This window comes from Leishmania braziliensis, chromosome 35, assembly GCF_000002845.2.
Source record: "Leishmania braziliensis MHOM/BR/75/M2904 complete genome, chromosome 35".
Taxonomy (NCBI): Eukaryota; Euglenozoa; class Kinetoplastea; order Trypanosomatida; family Trypanosomatidae; genus Leishmania; species Leishmania braziliensis.
The window spans coordinates 1,538,953-1,563,376 of record NC_009326.2 but is presented as its reverse complement, the minus strand read 5'-3'; the positions used below and the strand labels follow the sequence as shown (position 1 = coordinate 1,563,376).

Genomic DNA, 24,424 nt, shown 5'->3' with positions numbered 1-24,424 from the left:
GTCTTCGCTCGGAGCACTCAGTCCCATCTTCGTCCTTTAAGACCCACAAGCTGCACAGCAGCAGACTGCCAAAGCGTTGCTAGTGAGCCTGTCCGATACTCAAATAGGGAGTGGGAATGAGTTCGAAACAAGTGTCAATACACGTTGAAGTTCGTTTCCTTCTCCCTCGTTCGTCGAGCGCGTTCTGGGGGGATGGCAAAACTTGGCAGCCTCCCTTCCTCTCCGCCTTCCATGTTTCTCGCCTGCTTTACCGCACGCTTCGAGAGTCCACACAGCGAAGCGGGAAAACGCGCATGCGCACACGGGTGTGCCAGAGGGAAAGAGAGACCGATGAGCTTGGCAGCGTGCGTTTGGTGAGCCGTTGACTCAAACGCTCATATGGCGGTTCAAAACATCCTGAGCCTCGGCGATCTTGCTGTCCAGCATAACAGGCGAGTCCAGCATGCTCAGAATCTCGGAGTTGTCCATCTCGAGAAGCATACCGGTGATCTTGGCGGCCACAGACGGATGACTGCGCACAATGTAGCTGTAGAGACGCTCGCCGAGCACGTTTTTCTGCTGCTCGGGGTTGAGGTTGGCGAGCACAGCTGCGAGGTTCTGGCCCTGCGGAGGGGGCTGCTGATGCTGCTGCGGCATCAGAGACTGCATCGGGGGCTTCTGCGGCATCGGGCGAGAGCGCATCTGGCTCATCGCGTTCGGCGCCATCGGGCGGCCCATGCCTCCCATACCACCCATGGTGCCCATACCGCCCATGCCGCCCATGCCGCCCATGCCGTTCATGCCGTTCATGCCGCCCATACCGTTCATGCCGCCAATACCATTCATGCCGTTCATTGGCATGATCGGCACGCGTGGGCTCATGAATGGCATGTTGACGCTGTTGAACATCTGCGGGCCCATGAAGCCTACCGGCGGCATGCCACCCATGCCCGGGCCGCCCATTGGATTTTGGCGCACGCGGAACTGCTTGCTGCGCTCCTCGAGGTTCTGGCGGCGCGCATCCTTGCGAAGGGCGTACGTGACGAAGAGTGGGCGGGGGCAGAGGAAGGTGCTTCCGTTCAGTTCCTGGATGGCCTGCGAAGCTGCGTTTTGATCCTTCATGGACACGAAACCGAAGCAACGAGACATGCCTGTCTCCTTGTCCATCATTACCGTCACAGAGACGGTCTCGCCGTAGCGCTGGAACAGCTCCTCCAGGCGCTCGCTCGTGACAGTATCGTCAAAGCCCTTGACGTACAGGTTCGGGTACTTGCTGTGCTGCTGTGCACGTTCACGACGCTGCCGCTCGCGGTCGCGCTGGCGCTCCTCGCGAGAGCGGAAGCGGCTCACGTCAAGCGTGGACTCAGCCTTGGCAATCTCGCACTCCTTGCCGTTGAGCTCCTCCACAGCACGTGCGGCGTCCTCGTGCTTCTCGAAGGCGACGTAGCCGAGGCCGACCTCGCTCTGCACTCCACCGAGGTCTCGGACCTTAGCGGAGCTGACGGCACCGTACCTGGCGAAGAACGCGCGCAGCTTTTCGTCAGTAACGGCAGGATCGAGGTTCTTGACGTACAGGTTCGTGAACTGCTTCAGCAGCTCGTCGCGATGCTGGGCCTGGTAGCGCTCCACGACGATCGCCTGGCCATCCATCTCCATCCCGTCCATTTCCTTCACAGCTTCGACGGCGGACTCTTCGCGCTCGAAGGAGATGCGGGCGTAGCCGCGGGACTCACCCTTCTCGTCGCATGCTAGACCGATAGCAGTGAGGCGGCCAAATTTGCTGAACAGCTCCTTCAGCGCGTACGTGTCGACGGTCTTCGGGAGCTTCTTGACAAGGATGTTGTTGACGCCGGAGCGCCGCTTCGAGGGGTCGCGCTGGATCTTGGCGATGCGAAGGTATCGGGAGCCGAGCTTGGTGCCGGCCTGGTCGAGGGCCTTTTCAGCATCCGCGGGGTCCTGAAAGTTCACGTAGCCGTACCCGAGAGACTTCTGCGTGGCAGAATCTACGCAAACGCGAACGGAGGTGACGGGGCCAATGCGCACAAAGTAATCGTATAGCCTCTGCTCCTGCAGATCAGGGTCAAGGCCTCCGACCCAGATTGAGGGATTCGGACCAGAGAACGCCATGGCTTGCTGTTGCTCCTTTATATCTTTGTTCCGCTGTGTTTGCTACTTCTTACTTTAGGAAAGCGGGAAAAGGAGAGAAAAGCGAAAAGGCGAAGCTGACGGCGACACAACACACGTTAAAAACCCCACACGGATACAACTGTAGCGGCTGGCAGTGGTACTATACGGCAGCGAAGACCCCAAAGGGGGACAAGGCGAAAATGAAGGCGAAAAAAACGGGTGGTGGTCAGGCAGACGAGAGAGCACTTGAAGGAAAGCCACAGGAAAGAAGTTACCGAATCACCACACGTATGCACAGGCAAGACGGGAGAACGACGTTTGTAAGTGTGTGTGTGTGTGTGTGTGGATGGGTGTGTGTATGTATCAGCGGGAGTGGCGAGAAGAGAAGCTGAAAGAGAACGAGGGAGACGCCGAGATGGACGGAAAACACCAGATATCAGAGGGGAAAAAAAAACTCGAAAAGGGGGGACAACCAGGCAAACGCTCACTTTTCTCGTTCTTTTCTTATTTTGTTTTTTTTTTTTTTAGGATTTTTTCTTCTTTTGGTTTTTGTTATTTCAATTTTTTGGTTGGAGACTTTCGAAAAGAGCTGCAGTGCAACGAGAAGGAGAGCAGATGTGAAGCACGTGAGGGGAGGAGAAGGAAGGGAAAATGGTGGCGGCCCCGGGGGGGGGGAGTGAAAAAGTGAGGGCGTGGAAGCAAAAGAAATGTAAGAGACAGAGAAGAAAGGAGGGGAAGAGGATGAAAGGTGTGGAGGATTGCGACAGAAGTGGCAACGCGGAGCAGACGAGAATGACAGTCTTGATGATGGAAATTCCATTGATGTGCGTCAAACCCATTCTGTGCGGTTCAGTTCACTGTCAGCACGCAGCGGGGCTGTTTCTCATCGGTAATCACCCAGAGAGATACGTGCAAGCGTGCTGGCATTGCACTATGGCTTGAAAAGCCAGGGGACATTTCAAGGAAAGAGCTCTTCGCACTTGATGGAATTCCTTGTTTTGTATTTCTTCTCTTTTGCCTCCAGCGGGCATACATTGTAAGCCGCGTTACAGCGGGCAGAAGTGAAGGTAGGGGGAGAGACGTGACTAGAGCTCGCATACGAAAGTAGCAAGCGGGGCTTAGAGAGCTGAAGTCAGGGGGACCACAAAGAAGCCACATGCATGAAATAAAGAAACGAAAAACGAAGAAGGAAAGGCGCCTTTCGATAATCGTCTAGAGAGTGAAGAAAAGGGACAAGAAAAGAAATACAGGAAGGGTACAGTGGAATTTACACTGTAGGAGGGAAAGAGCAGCGCAGCAGCAGCAGCAGCAGCCATCTCTGCTTCGCAGCACAACTGGGTGCCGTTGGCACTCCCTCCTCAGTGTCGCTCCAAAAATAACAAAGAGACATCTAGTCCAGTACACCCTGCCCAGACGCAACATCACACACATACACACAAATACAAAGAATAGCAAACATGCACGAGCAGATACAGTAAAGAGAATCAAACACCCAACAACGATACAAACAGCAGCGACATGACTCAGTAATAAAGGAGGGGGGCGTAACGGACCTCACACATAGCTGTGTGTAGCGACAAGTCAACGCAGAGACCATACACAATACCTCTACACCAGTCAGTGCATCCGGGCGAGTATCTGTACGAATCCAAGAGACAACGCAAAACGAGATAGATCGATCTCTCGCACGCCAGGCAGCAACACGTGTGTGTGCCGCTAAAGAGTCGACTAGGGGATTCAGAGATGAAGGCAGGGAGCGACATCAGGGGGGGGGAGGGGAATGAACCACTTGTGTCTGCACCAGAAATGTACCAATTGCTTACGTGCTTGATTTGCGAAGACGTTGGTAACGCCACCTCGCTCACCTCTCCCCCTCCCACACACACACACACACACACACACACACGACACCACATCGCTACCCTCTCACGCGTGGGCTTCCTCGGCCTACACCCCGTAGCTCAGACGTCCCGATACGGAAAAGGCGTCGAAGTCGGTGCGCGGCGAGAGTGACAAGGATCCCCGCTGACCTGTCGAACCTTCGTAGGGAAGGGTGGGAGCTTCGCTGGCGTCACGGCCGCCGCCGCGGTTGGTTGGGGTGGAGAGCATGCTAGGCCTAATCCACGGATTCGCGAAGGCAGCATCAGTGTTCGGCGAGGCAAGTCCCCTGCTGGCGCGCGCTGGTTTTTCTGCCGATGCAGCTGGGTAGTGTTGAGCAGCGCTGGGGCACGCTGTGGAAGTCCGCCTAATTGGAGAGACGGGGCCCCTCGGTACCGCAGAGACACCCGGTCCCTGTACAAAGCCCGCAAAAGATACCAGCGGAGTGTATCCGGTGTGCGTCTTCTGGAATGGGGCAGGCGGTGCGGGTGCAACAGCGACAGACGCACTGTCGCTTCCAAGCTTCCGTGTTACTTTGCGCGACGGTGAGGCACTGGCAGCGCACCGCGCAGATAAGGGCTGCTGATGCTGGTGCTGCCGCACCGGCGCCTGGTGTGACGCCCCGCGAGCCGACGTGCAGCTGGCTGCATTGCTGTTGCTCCCGCTGCTGGCGCCACCACGAGCGCTGCGAGTCCCTCTGTCGGCCCGTAAAGTAGATTGAAAGCTGGGGTGAAGTATGCGCAGACGAGAAGCGTCAGTGACGCCTCCGCTCTTCGGCGTAGAGACATGATTTGTTCCCACCAAGGGCCGCAGGCCCATCGAGCGAGGCGGCACTCCCAGAGCCGCTGAAGGAGCCCTCATTCCGTCGTCCGCCGTCATCGCCACTCCGTTGGAAAGGGGAGCAATGGGGCTGGTGGTCCTTGTGGGACCGGTGGTTGAAGCTGAGCTGTTGCTTCGCTTTGTCACAGGGCGTACCGAGCTGATGTGTGGACACTGCGACGGTTGTCGCATAGGGCGTGCTATTCCTTCCGCGAGTCGCGAGTTGACTGAGTTGACGCGGGAAGCTGCGGCTGAGGTGTACGGTCGCACCGGCAGCGGAGCACGACGCGGAGATAGGGGAACTGCCACCTCATGCACAGACGGGGTACGACTGCAGAGTTGTGAGCCGGGTGCACTTGCCGTGGGGATAATAGTCGTGACGCTGGATGTTCGCCGAATCGACGCCGTCATCACCGTAGCAGATCGCATCAAAGGTACGTTGCTGGAGAGCTGACCCAAGCGCGGCACCGTTGGAGGGAGCTGTCGAAGATCCGCAAAACCCCTGTTACTTCGACCCCTCAAGCTGCCGCATGTCGAGTCCGCTCGTGAAGCCGAGCGGTTGGGCAATATCACTGAAGGCGTGGCGACAGCGGCGCCACTGGACGGCTTGACACAGTGCACAGACAACTTGGACGCAGCCCCTGCCGACGGCGGCGCCATGACACTATCACCTGTGCAAGATTTTTTGGTGAAAATCGACAGAAGTGACACCGGAGCGCTGCTCCTCGTCTGTGGTTCGCTCGCTTCCACCAGAGCGACGTGGGGTTGGTCTTGTGAGATGGGCTTTACCTTTCGAATGGTGCGGCGGGTCACAGACAACACGGATGTCATCGTCGTTCCACGGGGCCGCACCTCTGAACACGGAGCCGATGTCACACGGATCGACCTCGTCCTCACTTTCGAGGAGCTGCTCGAAACGGACTTTGCGCCGGGCACACTGCCGTGGGTCGTGTTGATGGAGCGCGGCTGCAGCTTTAGTACCGGGGTCGCAGCAGAGTTCATTTTGCTTCCCCTTCCTGCTCTCAATAGACGGCCTGTGCAACCTTTGATCAAGTGAGGAGGGAAAGAGAAAGGGGAAATACAGCACACAAACGTCGGTTACCGTTTCCACTGCCCGTACGCAATACACTTCAGTGCGTCGCTCAATGAAGGACACAAGGCGACTCGCGATGATACTACTCAGACAACCGCTACTTTGTGTCGGGTGGGGGGCGAAGGCCACAAGACGCCAATCCAACACCAAAGAACACGTTTAAAAGAGAATGGGAACTTCGTCGACGCCGATGATGTCACACGGTGAGTTGTACAAGAGGGAGGAAGAGAAGAGGAGAAGAGGAGGGAGTGGGGAAACGACAGTGAAGGTGACACAAAAGAGACACAATACAAGTGATGAGAGAAAGAATGAAGAACTTGCGCGACGAGCACAATGGAATCAAGAGAGGGAGAGAGAGGGAGATTCGGAGGGAATGTGGCTGCTGGCCTTAGATTGGCCCCAAGGCGTGGAATGCGCGTGTACGGGCGAGTGAGCGCAAAGAAGGGAAGGAAGGAAAAAAGGCGACAATGAGCTTCTGAAAAGGAGCCGCGTGCCTCTCTGGTGCTGGTTTGTGGAGCGCTTCACGCAGTTACCCTGCTCTGTATTGCTTACCTGAGCTATTGGAGTGCGTCTATGTGAATCGAATGGGTTTTCTCATAGCCTCGAGGAGCAGCAAATCATATCGAGAAGAAAGAAAAGAAAGTTTGAGAAGGAAAAGAGCGAAGAACATCAAATGGCAGGGCAAGGCAGTGCGGCCGTCCATGACCCTATTCCCACGCGACCTCTGAAATCCACCATGACCCAACAAAAGTTGATTCTGCGCTGAGGTGTGGGGAGAAGCTGCGGAATGGTTGCGCTGGGTGGGGTAGGGGGGTAGACAAGGTGAGTGAGTAATATACCAGACTTCACGGGTGCAGAAGCGTAGTGCACTTCTACGGTTCTTATTTAGTCCCTCCTGCGATTTGAGGACACTCTTGGGGTCCTTATTTTTATTACTTTTATGAGCCTCGTCGCTGATTGTTGTGATCACCCTTCCCGCCGTGTTCCTCTCTCCAAGCACGTACGCATGCACACGCGGGCGCAACTATAATTTTTCTTCTCCTGAGCCAATCTGGAATGCAACGCGCAACGCCTCGTTGCACGTGCACGACATGGCCCAACTGACATGAAGCTCGCCGAGCGCCAGAAACGCCCACTGACTCTCCGCCTTCATCACCGTATCGATAGAGGAATCAAACTGCCTCTGGGTGGAGAGATCGACGTGCAGGTGCAGCACGAAGTAGAGTCGACCGCCATCCATCTCACTGCCGCTGTTTAGGACAAAGAAGATGGAGTTCGATGTGCAGAAACAGATGCGCTCGCTCTTCGCGCCTGCGACCTGAAATACGATGTGCTTCAAAAGTGCCTCCTCCTGCTTCACTCGTACGCTATGAATGGAGGAGAGTCGCGTGTTGGGGATAACCGCACTAAGCACCCAGGGTCTCAGGCCCCGCCGCCCGTCTTCGTCATCTGTCGACGAAGATAGGACAGAAAACTTGTGATCACACCACGAGACCCACCCGGGTCGAGTCGTGTTGTCAGTCAAAATCAGCAGTGTGGCTGGGTAGTGGGGGTAGCACGTGAGGCTGCGCACGGCATGTGACAGACCATAGCAGCCCGTCTCCCGAAGAAAGTAGAACTCTTCGAAGAAGAACGTGTTTTCGCCTTTGTTGTCTACGCTACCGTTCGTGAACGTGAGGGAGGGATTGTCGTACAGCTGAATCTCGCCTGCGCGGTGGGTGTACTGGAGGTAAAACGGAGCTCCTGAGCTTGCCAGAAAGAGGGAGCTTATTCGCTCTCCTCGAGCCCCATTACCTCCTGCAGGGGTCGGCGGCGGCGTTCCGGCAGAGATGGATAGCGAAGGAAAGGAATCACGCTGGGCGCGTTTTGCCATGGTTGACATATCCCCTGCGCTCTCAGAACCGCCTTCGGCCACCGCACCGCAGCCGTGACGACGCTGTCTTCGCTGAACAAACCGGTTGAACACCCACCCCAAAGAAAACGCAATGCCATCCTTTCTCCTTCTCTCGCTAATTTGCTCAGACCCGGCGGCATTCCGCGCCAGGGACACCACAGCCGCATTAGCTTGTGCGCCATCTTCTACCGCATGCGGTGGCAGGTGAGTGTTCGCTGCTGCAATCGAGAATCTCAGTTGCTGCTGAGATGACGTCGGCGACGGCGTGCAGTGTGAAGGCATTTGTGCTGCCTGCGGCGGTCGACCCGCTGCCGCGACGGCCTCACCCTTACCGGCGGCGCCGTCATCGCGCGCGGGCGTTTCCAGCGCGCTTGGATGGCTGGTCACGTTGCACCGAGTGGTGGTGATGCTGATCGCCGAGGTTGACGCAGAGTGCGTCCTCGCTGCGGCTCCGCTGTCCATGTGTGAAATAAAAGAAGCGGGAGAGAGCGGCAAGCTTGGTACGCCACTGCTGCTGTCCACGCCGACGCGACGCCGCGTGCCTAGCTCGGTGTTGGTGAAGAACACAGGCGTATCGTCTCTGTTGAACTCACTAGAGCCATCAAGGGACGACACCTGTGGTGCAACTCCGATCCCAAGACAGCTTTCAAACAGAAGCGAGCATCGCCCGTACAAGCTCCAAAACGTGCGCTGGAGTATCCATGTGAAGCAGCAGCAGGTGCAGAAAAGGGGGAGATACACGGCACGCTTCGCCTCACCGGGAACAGCAGCTGTCGCCTCACAGTCGCTTGCGGAAGACAGCACCCTCTCGTCCGGAGTCCTAGGCCCGGTGGAGTGACCGGAGTCAGCGGCATCGAACAATGTGTTGCCCGCAGCGTCGCGAGAGGGAAAGATCTGATGCACCCGTGCGCTGGCAACCGCAGCGAAGTCAGATGACAGGGTTGTCGCCGATGCCGCGGAGACAGCAAGTGTGCACGAGGAGGCGCGGGCAGTGATGTCGCCGGTACCACTGGAGCTCTGGTGGGCCAGGTCTCCGTCACCGAGTGCAGTCAGCAACACCGCCACTGTGGCCGCTGCACCTGTCTGTGCGCTCAGTGAGGACGGCGCTGTCGTAGGCCTGTTCAGCGCCACCCCCTGCTGCTCTGAGAAGGCACCTTGCAACCCCGTGTACATCTTGTTGAACTCATGGCAGTCAACGAGGAAGCGGGCGTCGTACAAGCCAAACGAAGACCACACACGTTGCAGCTGCGACATCTCGCACTGGATGCCGTAGCTCTGTCGCATCACGTGCACGTAGTAAATTACGTCGATGAAGTGCGACGTCCACTCAAACACCTCCGCCACTGCTTGCAGCAAGTACATCCGAAGGGATAAACTTGCGTACTGAATAAAAAGGACATACAGCTCCAGTGGCAGCTCGCGGTGGAGAATGCGAACCAGAAGCTCCTTCACCACGTTGTGGAACCCATGGAACCAGGCCCGACGTTGCGGGGTTAATATGTCACTCCAGCAGACGGCGTACAAGTGCGGAGGCGCCTGGGAAACACGTGGCGGCCGCCGACAGCGTTGAGCGTGCTGTTGATGCTGTCGCGATTGCTGTGGTGATGATTGCAGATGGGACACAGGCGAACCCAGCGACGCCCACTTCCCCGCTTCTTGCGGTCGTGCCCATGTTTCCTCGCCATCGCCGTCGTCGTCTGCGTCGAGGATGCCGTTCGCTGCGTCATCGTAGTAGTAGTAGTTCGGGCCGAAGAGCTCACACCACAGCTCAGTGAAGCCGTGAAGGTAGTTCACGTAGGCCTCGCAGTAGTTGAGAATGTCCATTGACTGCTCCCATTGCTGTGCCGGATTCAGCTTCTCCTCTTTGCGCTCCACGGCAGCACTAAGGCCGGCACCTGGAGAGGCACTGTTGGTGTCGATGCCTGAGAAAGGAGTAGGGAACGAGGCCGTCCCGGAGCTCGGCAAAAACGTCGACAGCCCAGAACCGCTCCTGCCAGAGCCGCCGTCGCTGCAGCTGCGGAGACCCTCAGTTCGCTCTGCCTGTTGCTTTAGCCCCTCCCGTTTCTGCCCCATCAGCTCCTGAACGCGCTTCTGCTCGGCGTGGAACCCCGGATGGGCCTTGGATGCATAGACCGTGAGGGACAAGAGCGCCAGCATCACCTCCAGGTGTGGGTATGACTGTTTATAGTCGCTAGGAAAACGGCGAAGCAGCTGTAACCCTACGTCCGAACCCTGAGAACCCATCACGGCAGCTTTGAGGTACGGCATGAGACGCGGCACAACAGGAATCGCAGAGATCTCTTCGAGAATGCATCGATGTGCCTCAGGGTCACCGTAGTGCGCCATTCTAGCCCTCGACCTCCACAAAAGGCTTTCGAGAGTAGGCGTGAGTATGTGTCAGCGTCTTGGGGTGTATCGGTGGTGAAGAAACAGAGAGGAAATGATGATCAATCGATCAGAATAAGAAGAAAAAAAGTATGCATCAAAGGTGCAGCCATGTGAAACGAGGCAGCCAGGCAGGCAGCCAGTGCAGAGGGGAAGCTCTGCGGCTCTTCCCGCGCTTCGAGTGCCGCCGCGTACCCTCGCACCACGGAGCGGACAGTGTAGTGAACGAAGAGCGGCGCGTGTGTGGATGCGTGGCAGCCCCACTCGACGAGACCAGGGGAGAAGAAGTAGAAGAGAAAACCGCAACAGGATAAAGAGGCGTTGATGCAAGAACATGCACGGCGAAGATTCCTGGTTGACACGTACAGGGCAGACGCATCGAGAGGTGCACCTTCACTCGCTAGGACAAGAGGGAGTGAAAGAGAGGAAACGCCGACAGCTCACGCAGCTCTCCTTTGCGATCACGTTTTGAGACGAAGAGGTGTGTGGGGTGGGGGGCATGCTAGAGACATTGGGAGGGCGCCGAACACCAAAAAGACCCACGCTTGCCTCGACCGCGCTGCTCGTGTGTATGCGGCGGAAAACAGCTCTCGTTTCACACAAATCGACTAACGGGCGTAATCAGGTGACTTGCAGATTTGTGCAACCACCGCCACCCTCACGCACGTAGTAAAGGGCAAAAGAGCGCAGACAGACAGACGCACACATGCTGAGAAAAGTAAAACAGATACGCGCGCCCGACGTCTGTAGCCGGCCATCCTCTTCACATGTTTGACACTTTCTTCGCTTGCTCCCCTTTCTGGTATGCCAAGTACGGACGCGTTTCGAGAAGCGTCTCGAAAATGGCGCGAGCCCACGGGTGGCGAATGCCGGCACCAGACCTGAAGAAGCTGTTTAGGTCCTTGCCAGGGTTCATGGACTCGTAGCTGTGCGCCTGCACAATCATCTCCAACAGGTCCATGTCCTTTACAAAGCGCGACTCGGCAGTCTCCTGCGCCTCGTACTCTTCAAACAAGTCGCGAAGCTCCTCGCTAAAGGTCGTGTTTGGCGAGGATGACACAAGTTTGCACAAGCTCTGCACCGCCTGTGTCTCCCGTTGCTTCTTCACCTCCTTAGGGACCTTCATAGCGGGAGAGATGTCGCCAATAATGCTCTCACCTGTATCGTGACAGAGCGCCATCTTGATCATCCTGTCCCGATTCAGTGAGGTGTCAGGGCACATCATGCACATGAGCGACATGCGGTACATGTGGTCACTAATCGACTCCGGCCTGCAAATCTGGTGCTCCACCCAGCCCCGCCGAGGCGTGTCCTTAAGCCGCCCTATTGTGTGCAGAAAGCTGATGACATCCTGAGCCGCCTTGGAGCCTTTCGTGAACGACATAATTCAAGAGGGAAGGGAAAACCCCGAAATCGTCTCCGCCACGGCCAGTCGATGGTGAGACGTCTTTGTGCGCTTGCCAGAGAGAGAGAGAGGGAGAGAACGGGTGGGAAGGTGGGTACAACCCGCACCATGCAGTGGCAGCGCGCGTGCAGCGATGCAACAAACAAAAAAAGGGAGAGCCTCTCTGTTGTTAGTCGCTTGGTTGCTGTTGTTTTGCTTTTCTCACAAGGACGGGGGAGAGAGAGGCAGAGCAGATGGAAGGAGATGAGTAGCCAAGCGCAGGCGGTAGGACGGGGAAATCGATAAGAGGAAATAGAAGCAGACCACGTTGCCCGTCGCACTGCCTCGATCTCATGAGCGCTGCAACGGCGCGCACACACACACACAAAAGACGGCATAGCAGGAAGACAGCGAAGGATAACATGTGTTTGCGCGAAACACGCCCGCAACCCTCGGGTGCCGGCGTGCGCACCAGCACATCATCGGGACTCTGAAGCGGCATCTCTAGATCGAGCGATTCGCGTTTACGTTCACTGTTGTTGATGTGACTTCGCCGATTCTTACTTGCTATTGAGAGATTTCTCTCTCGCTCGCTCTCTCTCTCTTTGTCGCCCCGTCACTCTTCCTGTGGGCAACAGTGGCCCTGCGGCACCACGCCGGGAGTGCAAGCGTCACCGGCAACGCAAACAAAGCAAGAAAAGAGCTCAGCAAACTCCCAGGCAGGGGCTCTCTCGCTCTCTGTCTTATGCACCTCCACCGACGCCTGTAACGGAGATTCGGCGGGGAGAACAAAGAAGGGAAACAAGGGAAAGGAGACCACGCTGCTCTTCGTCTCGTCAGTTCGAGCGCTTTCGCACGTCTTTGCGCCATCTGCACCCACTGGCGCCTCTTAAAAGTAGCTGACGTAGCGCTCGTACGGCTTGTTACCTTCGCTGTCTGTGATGGGCTCGTTGAAGTTGAGTTGGTCCGCCAGGGTGCGTCCCTTAAAGGTGGTCATGGCTCGTAGCGGCTTACCGTCAACCTCGTTCGAGTACACGCACATGAAAGCACCTGTAGAGCCCTCCTGCACTGGGGCTCGGCTTGTCAGCTCGACATGCACGTCGCTGTTGAACTCTTTCATGAAGCTCCACTGCTGCAGGTGCTCAACGAAGCTTGCGTCCGGCTTGCGCGCGGGGTTGCAGACAACATCTATCTGTGTCATCATCTCTGGGGCCCCTAGCATTCTTCGCCACCGCGGTCGATCAACAGTGCGGATGTAGACAGACTCGATCTCTGGATACACGTGCAGCAGCAGGTGCAGCTCGAGTTGCGCAACAGGCGGAATCGGCGGCCGCTGCGCCATGCAGCCGTCGAGGTCCTGTGGTTCGAGACGCCTCAGCAGGATCCTTGTGGTGTCAAAGGTCATCATTAAGTTCGAGTCAAAGAGCCGCTCTTTTCCAGCAGCAGCGGCGGCGCTGCCGTCTGGGGTGGTAGACTGCGTCACCGCCAGTTGGTGGTGTTTTCTCCTCTGCTGCCTCAGCTGCGTTAAGGTGACCATCTCAGGATAGGTGATGAACTTGCTAGAGCGCATCCCAGGATTGACGAGAATCCCGAGTTGGTGGTTACCGAGAGCCACCGTCGCCAGGGTGCTAAAGTGCTGAATGTTGCCGGTGACACACACAGGAAAAGGAAGCTTGCAGAACTCCTCCCATTGCGTCCCACTGCGCGGCACAGGGAACCAGCACGAGTCGTACACGTTTGTGCGCGAGAAGTACGAATCCATATACTCTTCCATGGTGAATATAGGAAGCACTGGCATCCCGTTCGGCAGTACCATCAACACCGGCACCCGCTTCTCCTCGCACAGTTCCATCTCAATCCAGAGCTTTTTGCCTTTCGGGAACATGTCTGAGCCGTTCGTCAACACCTCTGTACACATCTCCGTCGTGCGCAAGAACAGGTACACCTCGTTCCACTTTTCATGCCCAGCAGGCTCGTTGCGCACCTGATCCAACGCCAACCGTAGACGGTCCATCTTGGACATGCTCCTAAGGTTCTGCGAGCTAGACATGACGTTCTGCACCATTCGTTGCCGCTGGTGCTCCTGGACGTACGGGGGGTCCTCGTCCGCGCTCACATTGTGCATATCTACCCCGAAGGTAGCCATCGTGTCTTTCATGCGATCCGGGACGGCGGGTTGCTGACGATACCCTTTATTCGGTAAGCGAGTCTGATGTCGACGCTGCGTAAGAAAGGCGCAACGTGCATTGCTATGGGCAGGTGCGATGGAACGGCAGAGTGACCCCGAGAGCGCACTACAGACGTAGAAGCAGCAGCCCGCCACAGATCGCATGGTGGACGCGCGCGCACCACTTCGTGAAATAAAAACACTACTTGCCACTATGCATAAGTCTGCGTGTGTGTGTGTGTGTGTGTGTGCGATGATGGTACACGAAAAAAAGCAATAACCGCGACGCGGAAACACGGACCCGAGTAGTAGTGCAGACAGGGGAGGTGTAGAGCCGCAGATGGGGAACACAAGGATCGGAAAGTCACTGCACCACCTGGCTGCAGAGCAGAGTGCCTTCGGACAACTCACTGAGAGGTCACCCCAGGTTTTCCCTTTCAGCGCATTCGTTCCGCCATGAAGCGGGTTCACTCTAGCCCCGGCCTCTCCTCAGGTTCATTGCGTAATGAGAAATAGCGCTAGACAAACACGTTACAGTAATGCGCAGACTTGGTCATCCGAGCACAGCCTCTGCCTCAAACCTTACTTACCCACCTGCTCTGCAGGTCGCCTCACAGTCGCCCCCATCATGTGGGCCGGCACCCGGTGCATCCCTCTCGGGGTGGCTCAGGGAGCCCCACCGCCGTAGGCAATGCGGGCCCGGTGAGATGCGCTCGAGACGCACTGACACTTAGCCCATTATATGAACTGCACAGGCGTGCTCCCCGCCGCGTGTCGCTCCGACGCAACACCATCCAGGAGCTGACCGCCGACATCAGTAGCAATACACTGCTCTGGCCTCCCCAATGCCGTAGGTGCTTGGCCCTGTCCCCATTAGATGTGGCTCGGCATTGGCAGGGGTAAGGGGGCTGCCTGGCTTCTCAACAGAGTGAGTGCTGGACCCTGGCACCACGTACTCAGGCGCTCCCTGCCATCAGGGGAGACGGCGGGTGAAAGAAAAAAAAACCTGATGGACAAATCAGCGGCGCGGAGAGGATCCTTCTAGGCGTACTTACGCTGGTGTATCACGACTTGACTTTGGTGCACACAGACACAAGCACAGATATACACGCATGCCCCCCTACACTCCAGGCCGCTGCTGCCGACAAACAGGCTTACTTGCGCTCATCGATCGGCAAGCAGGTCAAACAACGCAGCAGGGATCACGTATATATTCATACGCATGTGGGGCTCCAAGAGCAGCCCCACAAATCCAAAGAATGAACGCCCCGCAGCTAATGCGCACGTCAGCGCTTTGCGATAGGGTCCACCATGCGCTCTAGCAAAATCCTCTCCATCTTGGCAGGCGGCAAGTTCTCTGCAATACACAGGTACTCGATCTGGTCGCGGTGCTCGATAATAGCCGCAAGTGTGTCGCGGTGCTGGTACCGCATCCAGTCATCCTTGGTGGTCTCCAGCGTCATGGTTCCCTCATGCTTCAGCAAAACCTGCTCCACATGCGGAGCGTACTCCAGTCCCGGTCGCACAAAGGGGTCACCCATGGCAACGCAGTGCAAAGGGCTTTGTTCGACACTTCACAAAGTAAAACGGAGAAACGTATCAAGTCAGTTGAGGTCACGTTTGCGAATTTGTTTGTGTGTGTGGGGGTGTAGGTGTGGGTGTGTCCAGCGTAGGTAAGCAGGTGCGCATGCGTTCAGGTAATCGGATGTCGTTGTGCGTCACCAGCGATCAATCGCGAACAAGAGGAGTAAAAACAAGAACACAGGGAAAAAGAGAGGATGTTCACCCACCAGAACGGAGAGAAAAGTAGAGAAGCAAACCGATTGGTCACCTCAGTAAGCCAAAGAAGTGAAGCACGTGGGGACCCCGGTTAAGATAATGCAAAACACGAGCCCTTCAGGTGGCTGTAGTGCGCATGTGTGAGTTTGATGCAGTCTAGCTGTCCTCACTATTTCCTTCCTAGAGAGGAGGGGAGGGGGGAGGGGGGGCTGGCCTGCAACACACAACCTTCCTCCCACACCTGCGCCGCCATCCGATTCACATGCATCTATGCGAGCAAAAGTGTTGTGTTCACTCGACGGTGGCTCCTGACAGCAGTGGGCGTTCGTTTCTAGTCGGAACGGTAAAGAATGTAAGACTAAACGAGGAAGAGAAAACAAGTAAGCAAAATAAAAGAAAAAACGACAACCAAGAGAAAAGCCTACACTGAGTCTCCCCGGGGATTGCACGATCAGTGAATGGCTGCCCAGGCTTGGTTACCCCCGTTGCGGAGGGGGAGCCGCCGTTGCCCCGTCGAATCGTGCTGCTTGCCGGTCCCTCCCTTAAGCTCCTTCTCTTCGTCTGACCTACCCCTCCTCTGCACGCCTCTCGACCTCATCAGCGACGCTGAGGCGAGTCAGCCCTGGTGAAAAAGGGAGCGACGGCCCCGAGGCACGAGTGCCGAGTAGAGACACGAGAGCAGAAGGTGAACTGCAGAAGAAGAAAAAAGATTCCAGACAAGCACACACTCACCGTCACTTAGTTGGCGCCGCATGACGTCTTCACACCGTGCCGCGACTCAAGGAGTCCCTCCTCGGCACACAAAATCGCCTGCGCCGGCTTCGTCGCAAAAAAGCGGGAGAGCGGCACAGTGGAAACCGTCCGTGTCGTGTCAGCGCCGTCCTCCGCAATTACCATGCCGGCATGCCCTACACTAGAAACGTCAGCGTGCACTGAGGAAGAAGGAGGCGGCGTCCTCACTACCGACTCCGTGGCTTGTATCGAGCCCTCTTTGCCTGCCACGTCGTTTAACAGCTGCTCCAGCCTGGCTATAACTCGAAGCGCGTTGGAATCCCCTGCGAGATGCTGCTGATGTGGAGGCGACAGCGTTGCGGCAGGTTTTGACGACGCGTTTTTGCCTTCGTGCTGCGGCGTGCTGCAGGATAGGCTCGATACCTCAATGGACGGACTGAGCCCCGACGGCGGAGAGATACCGGAGAGCGACGCTGACGAGTGCTTTGTGGAAGGCGTCAGGGGTGATGTTTGCGTGGAGTCGAGCGCGTCACGCGCTTTGAATTCTCTCTTCGACGGGGTGGCCCTCGGTAAGCCATCCTCGCCGCTTCCTTCCGCCAGCACTGCAGTGTGCAGCAACTGGAGATTGCGCCGTCGCAGCTGCAGCTCACGAACGTAGGCCATTCGTTTCTTGAGATTCATGTCGCTCAGCATCACGCTGCGAGGTGTCAAGGTGGGGCGGAAGGTACACTCCTCGACCACATTTCTTTGAGGGCTCTTGCTCACCGCACGCGCGCGGTCGATAGCACGGCGCTGCCGCTGCACGTAGTCCGCATACCCGCGCACAAATTCAGAAGCAGCGATTGGAAAGTTCGCTGGAAGCGTGTCCTTCGAAGCGGTGGGATCCCGCAAGCCATCGCAAAGAGACCCCCTCGATGTGGAGGTGGAGCCACGCACACCGGTCGTTGCAGCGGTCGCTCTGTTTCCCTTCGGTGCACAACTTGGCGCGACGGCAGTGGGTGCCGGTGTCGGTGGAGAGCAGTCAGGCGGCAGAGAAGAGGAGTAGATGTGCGTTCGAAGTGGCTTCTCTCCACTAGTTCCTTCAGAGGCGCGTGCCGTTGTAGGTGTAAACACCGAGCAGTCGACTTTGTTTCGGCAGCCCGGTTCACTGCCACAGGTGCCCGTGCCGGTCCATGACGGTATAGAGCCCGGCGCGTCGTTGTCCATCACATCTGTTAAGTGAGCAGAGTTCACCAAAACATTCGTCATCACAGCAGCCGCGGCGCCGGTAGTAGTAGAAGCCGGTGAGCTGTACGGTGCACCCACAATGGTGTTCGGGTCATTGTGATGGGGAAGACACCATGGCTGTATCCCATGCTGCGCCACGTAGCGTGCGAGCGCTGCCATGAACTCTATCTTGGTGATGTGCTGCTGCCCATTCGGGAAGGAAGACGCAAGTGCGGCGGCGATGCCGGAGTCTTCTGGGTAGTAGCACCGGACCTGCTGCTTGACCTGCGCGAGGGTCACTGCGGTCGCTGTGGTGGAAACGGCGTACTTGTAAAAGAGAGCACCAAGGCGGATGCGCAGGAGCTCCTTGTGCACCGGCATATCCACCGCAGGACACGTCTCGGGTGCCGACAGAGACGCCACACTCCGGAGGACATTAGTGGCTGTCACCCCACAGTCAGCGCCTGAAGGAGACTGGGATGACCGTGCTCGATCCGACGGCACCCGTGACGCTTCACAATTGTCAGCGTCACCGCAGGCTCTCTGTGAGCCCGTAGAGGATGTGAAATAGTTGTTGTTCTTCAGTGGTAGGACGGAGGCATCCGTCACTGCAGGGGCAATGCTGCCATTTCCGTTCGCCGCGGATTGCACGAGGCGTGGTGTAGCTGTAGACCTACCTAGACTCGACAAAGTTCTGCTGAAGCGAAGACCTCCTGCTCGCCTAATCGCCGCCTCGCGTTCGACAGTGACTTTTGGCGTTTCGCGCTCCTGCCGCTCCAACGCAACGCGCAGCTGTTCTCGATTCGCCTCACGCGTCGCCGCCCACGATGTGAAGCGGCCAGCGAGCTGCTGGGCACCGGTGGGAGAGAGTCGCAGCGCGCCACCAACGACGTGGCGCTGCTCCTTTGCCGCGGCTCGCTGCAGTCGCACCTGCTGACGCAAGAGACGCTCGCCGCCGTCACGGTACAGTCGCTCACCGGGCTCAAACGGCTCACGTTCTGATGGCGATGGGCGCCTTCCCCGACTCCTCGCGTGCTCGCCTGCTTCCGGTCTGCGAAACGAACGGCAATAATGAAAGCGCTCGCGGCGGGAACGAAGGTCGAACATCAGCTCCTCGGTTCCAGGAGACAGGGTGGGCTTGAAGGTGCACTCTTTCTCGAGCTCCATCGCCCGCTCGAGCCGCAGCCGCATTCGCTTCTCGTTGTATGCGGCCTGGTCCTCGAACCGACTCTCCAACGGGTAGTACGCCCCTTCCGCGGCAAACTGCGCTGCGTACCTCGACACGGAAGGGTGAAAAGTGCACTCCTTCTTCTCCTGTTCGGCCTTCTGCTTCGCCTGCTCCTTCTGCACCTCTTTCACGTTGTTGGCCCTCTCCTGGGCCTCGAGGAAAAGCCTTGTCCCTCGCTTGACTGCCTCCGCCGGCACACGTACACGCTTCGGGTGCTGTCGAGCCTCCTCCTCGCGTTTCTTGCGTATCTCGTACTTCTCCACTCGTCGTGCCAGTTGAGTCTTGCTCGGGACCAAAAGCCGCAATCGAGCTGTTTCATCCGGCTTGCGGCGCGGCTTGTGCATTGGGGTTGCCTCCATGGTGAGAGAAGAACGAGCATTGCGGGCTCTGGCCCCATAATCATCACGTTCCGCTCTTCCAGAAGCTATCGGCTTGCTGTCAGAGTGATCACCGATACTTTTCTCTCTGAAATACTCGCGGTCAAGGTGCCGGTACAGCTTCGCGAGCGCGCGCGCTTCACTCTCTGCTTCGGCCACGTCTACGCCGGTGCGTTCCGGAACGAAGGCACTGCCTTGTGTGCTCAGCCACGCAGGGACTTGATAGAACGGTGGTGTGGAGGAGCTTGCTCGAGGTGTGGGCGTCATCAGTCGCGATAGCTCAATGCTAGGCTTTGTCAGTGCCACTTCGTGCGGGCGACGGGTTATTCCCCGACTCTGGAGACGTTGACTAGTTTCGTACGTTCTTGGCTTGTCGCTGTAGGGCCCGTCCAGGGCCATTCGAGCGAGCCCCTCGATGAGCTCATCGGCAGAGTCAACGATAGTGGAGGCGATCGAGTCTGGCTCGCTGTCGCCGGAGGAGACCTCGATGCGTTCACGCTGAGCGAACAAACTCATGATAGCAGCAGCACGAGTAAAGTGTATGGATGGCAACGGAAGCAGCAGTAAAGTTTGGTGTTTTCTTTTCCCTCTCGGTGGGCATCACACACAAACGCACACACACACACACACACACACACACACACACACACACACGGTTAAAGGTAAACAAAAAAGGCGCGGAAGAAGGCCGAGGCGTATACGTGGCGATGACAATGCGATTGGCTACCCCTTTGCTGCTGTGGCGCCTGTGAGCGGTTGTTTGCCTGCCTTTGTGTGTCTGGATGTGTGTATGTGTGTGGGTGTGTGGGTGTGGAGTGCGGGGGAATAGGGCCTGTGTGCCTCTTGTTTTGACCTTTACACGCTCACACCTTCCCTCCCTCTATGAACAATGTGTGCCTCTATGTACAGGTAGTGTCTTGCGTATGTTTGTGGGCGCGTAAAAGTGTTCGACTTCCTCCCTCCTCCATCTCCCTCCACACACCCACACCCACACAGAGAGAGAGAGAGAGACGGCCGCGCCCGTACAGAGAAAGGGAAGGGGGGCCAAGTCAGACCCACAGAACACCAATCGTTAGCTCGCTGCTCGTGCGCAGCTTCCCCCTCTACTTGTCTTCACTTTTGCTTGACGGAAAGTCTCCTGTTGTGTTCCTCTGCGCGTGGCATGCAGTGCAGCGCCCATCAGTTTCAGTAGTTATCAGCATTAAGGAGAAGTGCAGACGCGAAGGGGAAAAGGCAGTGGGACACGAATGAAGCATGAAGCCGAGCGAAAATACGAAAAGTGATGAGCCCAGAAAAGGATGCCGTAGTTGACGCGCAGGAAGAGGAGTAATGGATGAACAGAGGCAGTAGAGCGAGAGGAAAGTCAGCGCTCCTACTCCCTACCTCATTAAGGCGACTGCCGTAGCAGGAAATGCGACAGATGACCACATAGGGGGGAGAAGATGGTGGAAGCGATCCCAGACGCGAGATCACTTAGACCACCTAACTTGCACCTCTGTACATGGGAGTAGGATCTGTATCCCTGTCTCGCCAGTGCATCACTTGATGTTCCTCACGTCACTCTCAACATTTATTTGTGGTTGCTTGCGTTCCGGTAGACTTACCGATGTTATTCGCATACGTTAATTGTCAAGCGCAACACCTCGCACAAAAGAGGGAACGATGGAGAAGTGGTGTGCGGGGACAGAGCACACAAAGAGGGACATCTTGGGAGATGTGAAGAAGTCCAGAGAGCGAGCGAGACACACCCACACACACCCTGCGCGGTTTGACGGCGCAGTGGTGATGCGAAAAGATTATTGTCTCCCTCAAAAGGAAAACCACCACTAGGTGTCGTCCTCACCGTCACACGCCTCGTGCTCCGGCTCTGCCAGATCGTCGTCGTCGTCCTCCTCTGCGCCCTGGTCGTCTTCTACCTGAAGCAGCTCAAGCGGATAGGGGTGATCTAGGTCTTTTACCTGCGCCGCCGCCTCCGGGCCACCCATCTCCTCCACCAAAACGCTAATGGCCGCGTCCACCTCACTCAGTGCAGTCGCGTCGCCGCCGGACACGACGAGCATCACACGCGCGCGCCTCAGCAGGCGTGCCGCGTCAACGTACCGTCCCCGCAAGCGTGCGCTCTCGCCGAGCAGGAACCATACGTAGGGATTGTTGTCACCGTACTGAAGCACCTCAAGGAGGAACTGAAAAGCCTCAGCTGGGTCAACCTGCATCAGCAGTCGGCCAAGCTCAATCTTGGACTCGTACGTGGGCTGGTACTCCTCGCCAAGGCGATGCGTTACATCTACGGCACGACGCAGTGACTGTAGCGCCTCGTCGGGGCGACATTGACTCAGGCGGAGGGACGCCTGAAGCTGGTGTGGCTCCACAATCTCGCTATTTAACTGCAGTGCGCGGTTTACAGCCTGCTCGCACTGCTGCTCGGCGTTTTCTGCGAAGCAGAGGTCAGTCAGGTAGAGCTCCGCCACGGCACAGCACATGGTCGCCATGGTCTCCTCCAGTGTCTTCCTCATTCTCTTCTTTCGGCATCCGTGCAGCATGAGACTTGCAATCTCGTACGCCTTTTCGTAGCACTTAAGTGCCTCCTCGGCCTCACAGAGTTGTGCTAAATTCAGATACTTCACGTAGCCCTGATTCGGATTGAGGCTAATCGCATGGCGAAGCATCTTCTGCGCGCGAGGGATGTCCTGGACGTGGTGAATCATAATTTCTGCATAAGCCTCCAGCACCTCGTCATTGTTTGGAGATTGGGCGAGAGCCACTTCATAGAACTCGCAGGCAGCCTTCACATTACCAGCGTCCACGGCACTTTGAGCGAGAGCAAGCAATGTATTCGTGTCCATCGCCTTTCAGGGCTGCTGCCGGTCTCTCTCTCTCTCTATAATGGTTCGGGCGATGATAGGGCGGCGTGTGCGTGTGCTCGTGGTGCCCACCTCCCCCACACACATACGGTAGTGGAGGCAAAAAAAAAAAAAATGAGGTGATGCGGCTATGAAGCGCGAAAAGGGTATGAGAAGCCCGACGTCACTCAACACGCGCCTGTGGCCACGAAAAAAAAAAAAAAGAAAGAAAAAAGTTGGATTGCGAAGTGAGAAAAGGAGGGGGAGAGAGAGAGAGAGGCAGGCAGCCAACAAACACTTCACTTCCTGAGCACCGTGGCTGGTACAGTACGAACAGAAGGGCTCCGTAGCTGAAGCGGGGCTGCTGCTGCTGCTGCTGCTGCTCCGTCCAAAGGCCACAGCGCCCAGTGCAGTAGAGAGAAGAGAGACACCAAAAAGAGCGGCTCTAATGCCACGCACAGGCACAGAAGTGGGAGACGCCGTCCCATGGCGCGGGTAGTCGTTGGCGCTGGGCACGAGTCCCTTCCTCATCGCTCTTCCCTCGGGTTGCTTCTGAAGCCCTTCCGCACGTGTTTCTCCTCTTTCGCAACTCGCGGCCTCACTTTTGTTTTGCCTCGCTGCTGGTGGCGCTCGCTGCAACGACACAGAATCCCTACACACAGTGCAGGGCATATTGTATGGCCTACAAGAGGTGGAAGTGATGAGAAGCAACGCCCATCTGCCCAACTGCGGGAACAAGAAAGGGGCAAGAGGGAGGTGGAGGAGCGAACGCACAAAAACAAACTCAACCGCAACTAAAAGTGCGAGAAAACGATGCCCTACAAGCAGTTGCGTCTTTACATGTGCGTGTATGGGTGTATGTGGGTTGAATTATGCTAGCTCTAGTTCCTTCCTTCTGCTGTTTCGTCGCCCTCAGCCACTACTTCGCCTTATGATGTTGCACGTCGTTGCTGTGGTTTTACATGAGAACGACCAGTGCTTCCACTTCACCCCTGTGTGCACATGGCTGTGCTCGAGTGTGTGATGTGCGGGGGCAGCGTGCACGGGGGAAAGAGAGAAGGGAGGTCGAGTGCCAGGAGAGGGGGGAATGCGAAGTGGCACATAGAGCGAAAGCGGTGCATTGAGCGTCCTCTTGCGCTGGCCTAGCTCTGTCCCTCCTCCTCGAAGAGGCTGAACGCCTCGGCCAGCAGAAGGCGCTCAAACATGTGCGGTAGCTCCCTCTCGTACTCCACTTCGCGTGGCCCCCCGTTCCCGTCGTTTCCACACGTCCTACACTCGAGGCGCAGCACGCATATGTCGCGGTGCGTCAGGTGGTACGGCGCGTTTTCCAAAGCGCCTTGGTAGTCGTGGAGGAGCAGACGACCCGTCCCCGCTTCATCGAGGAGTCGAAAGATGCGCAGAAAGCCCTGCTCAATGTCGTAGCGGTTCATGCCGTGCACCGTCGTATTGGCATCGCTGCCGTCTACATCAAAGAAGAAGTTTGGGTGCTGCTGAAAGTACTGAATAGTGCGCACCGCTGAGTGGGAAAAAAGAGTGTACTCGATGCCACCATCTGTTAGGCCGCTACCGTCGTCCTCGATGATGGTCGTGAATGGCGCTGTGAGAAGGTAGAGCGCCTGCGACTCCGTCAACTCAAACGCCTCCGTCAGCACCCGCCGTACCTCCAGCACGGGTAGTCGCCCGCTCCCCGACAAGTCCATTGTCGAGAACACTTTCACCATCTTGTTCGCCAACATCGCTCGCTCAGGGTCCTCAACGAGGGGGGTATAGTGGTCCGGCGGCGGCTGCTTTGCTTGCAGCGGGTCCGTCTCGAGGGCCAGCTTCTTGAAATACGCCGCGCTCCACTCCAGAATGTCTGGTGGCTGATTGCGCAGCACCTCCCGCGCATACTCCTTCAGCACATCGCTGAAGTTGGGCGGGAGATGCTGACGTGGCTGGTACTGTGTCGCCAGCGTACGCTCACGGAACGTCTCCGTGGACATGCGCGCAAAAAGTCAATCAGTGTAGCGGCGGTGGGCTCACCAGCGTATCGAGTGGCTATCCGTACACGGAGAAAACAACGCAGAGCTGCTGCCTCTTTGTTCCCTGAAGGACTTCTACTCGGCACACAGACGAGGATGCATATGCGTGAAGCGCGCGATGTCGGAAAGATACCAATGTTGAGCGAATCCGGGGAGAAAAGAGAAGAATGAGAGGACGCAAGAGAATATGACGTGATGTGGTCGGCGTTGAAGCGGTGCACGTGCATTGGGTGGGTATGTGTGGGTGTGTGTCGGTGTGTATCCGCCACCTTCTCTTTCTTGCCCACACTGGCAAACCATCAACGTTGGCAGTGAAGAGACAGACAGGGGACACCATTACCACCCATCCCCTTTGGCTAAGAATCGAGCCACCGCCTCCCTCTGTTGGATGCGCGAGCGGCAGTCCAGCAGACGTTCGTTATTCTGGTCACCGTCCCCTCCCCTTTTGCTGCGTGTTCCGTTGTGTTTCACTTGAGTATGGGGCGTGGGGCTGACCTTAGCGACGTCCATTCGTG

General features: G+C 57.1%; 9 protein-coding genes across 9 annotated transcripts; all 9 read right to left on the bottom strand.

Moving 5' to 3' along the window:
• Positions 1-366: 366 nt before the first annotated feature.
• On the bottom strand, positions 367-2,106 carry PABP2 (putative poly(A)-binding protein 2; the record flags this gene model as incomplete). The annotated part of the gene is made up of 1 exon (XM_001568465.1): positions 367-2,106. One exon carries the CDS (start codon positions 2,104-2,106, stop codon positions 367-369), a length of 1,740 nt encoding a protein of 579 aa, XP_001568515.1.
• Positions 2,107-4,053: 1,947 nt separating this feature from the next.
• On the bottom strand, positions 4,054-5,805 carry LBRM_34_4120 (conserved hypothetical protein; the record flags this gene model as incomplete). The annotated part of the gene is made up of 1 exon (XM_001568464.1): positions 4,054-5,805. One exon carries the CDS (start codon positions 5,803-5,805, stop codon positions 4,054-4,056), a length of 1,752 nt encoding a protein of 583 aa, XP_001568514.1.
• A 1,115-nt stretch (positions 5,806-6,920) lies between these two features.
• Positions 6,921-10,136, bottom strand: LBRM_34_4110 (conserved hypothetical protein; the record flags this gene model as incomplete). The annotated part of the gene is made up of 1 exon (XM_001568463.1): positions 6,921-10,136. One exon carries the CDS (start codon positions 10,134-10,136, stop codon positions 6,921-6,923), a length of 3,216 nt encoding a protein of 1,071 aa, XP_001568513.1.
• An 802-nt stretch (positions 10,137-10,938) lies between these two features.
• Positions 10,939-11,559, bottom strand: LBRM_34_4100 (conserved hypothetical protein; the record flags this gene model as incomplete). Its single annotated transcript, XM_001568462.1, has 1 exon — positions 10,939-11,559. One exon carries the CDS (start codon positions 11,557-11,559, stop codon positions 10,939-10,941), a length of 621 nt encoding a protein of 206 aa, XP_001568512.1.
• An 889-nt stretch (positions 11,560-12,448) lies between these two features.
• Positions 12,449-13,717, bottom strand: LBRM_34_4090 (conserved hypothetical protein; the record flags this gene model as incomplete). The annotated part of the gene is made up of 1 exon (XM_001568461.1): positions 12,449-13,717. One exon carries the CDS (start codon positions 13,715-13,717, stop codon positions 12,449-12,451), a length of 1,269 nt encoding a protein of 422 aa, XP_001568511.1.
• Positions 13,718-15,012: 1,295 nt separating this feature from the next.
• Positions 15,013-15,267, bottom strand: LBRM_34_4080 (conserved hypothetical protein; the record flags this gene model as incomplete). The annotated part of the gene is made up of 1 exon (XM_001568460.1): positions 15,013-15,267. One exon carries the CDS (start codon positions 15,265-15,267, stop codon positions 15,013-15,015), a length of 255 nt encoding a protein of 84 aa, XP_001568510.1.
• A 976-nt stretch (positions 15,268-16,243) lies between these two features.
• LBRM_34_4070 (conserved hypothetical protein) lies at positions 16,244-19,564 on the bottom strand (the record flags this gene model as incomplete). The annotated part of the gene is made up of 1 exon (XM_001568459.1): positions 16,244-19,564. The coding sequence occupies one exon, from the start codon at positions 19,562-19,564 to the stop codon at positions 16,244-16,246; it is 3,321 nt and encodes a 1,106-aa protein (XP_001568509.1).
• A 1,310-nt stretch (positions 19,565-20,874) lies between these two features.
• LBRM_34_4060 (conserved hypothetical protein) lies at positions 20,875-21,891 on the bottom strand (the record flags this gene model as incomplete). The annotated part of the gene is made up of 1 exon (XM_001568458.1): positions 20,875-21,891. The coding sequence occupies one exon, from the start codon at positions 21,889-21,891 to the stop codon at positions 20,875-20,877; it is 1,017 nt and encodes a 338-aa protein (XP_001568508.1).
• Positions 21,892-23,030: 1,139 nt separating this feature from the next.
• Positions 23,031-23,870, bottom strand: LBRM_34_4050 (conserved hypothetical protein; the record flags this gene model as incomplete). Its single annotated transcript, XM_001568457.1, has 1 exon — positions 23,031-23,870. The coding sequence occupies one exon, from the start codon at positions 23,868-23,870 to the stop codon at positions 23,031-23,033; it is 840 nt and encodes a 279-aa protein (XP_001568507.1).
• Between the last annotated feature and the right edge of the window lie 554 nt (positions 23,871-24,424).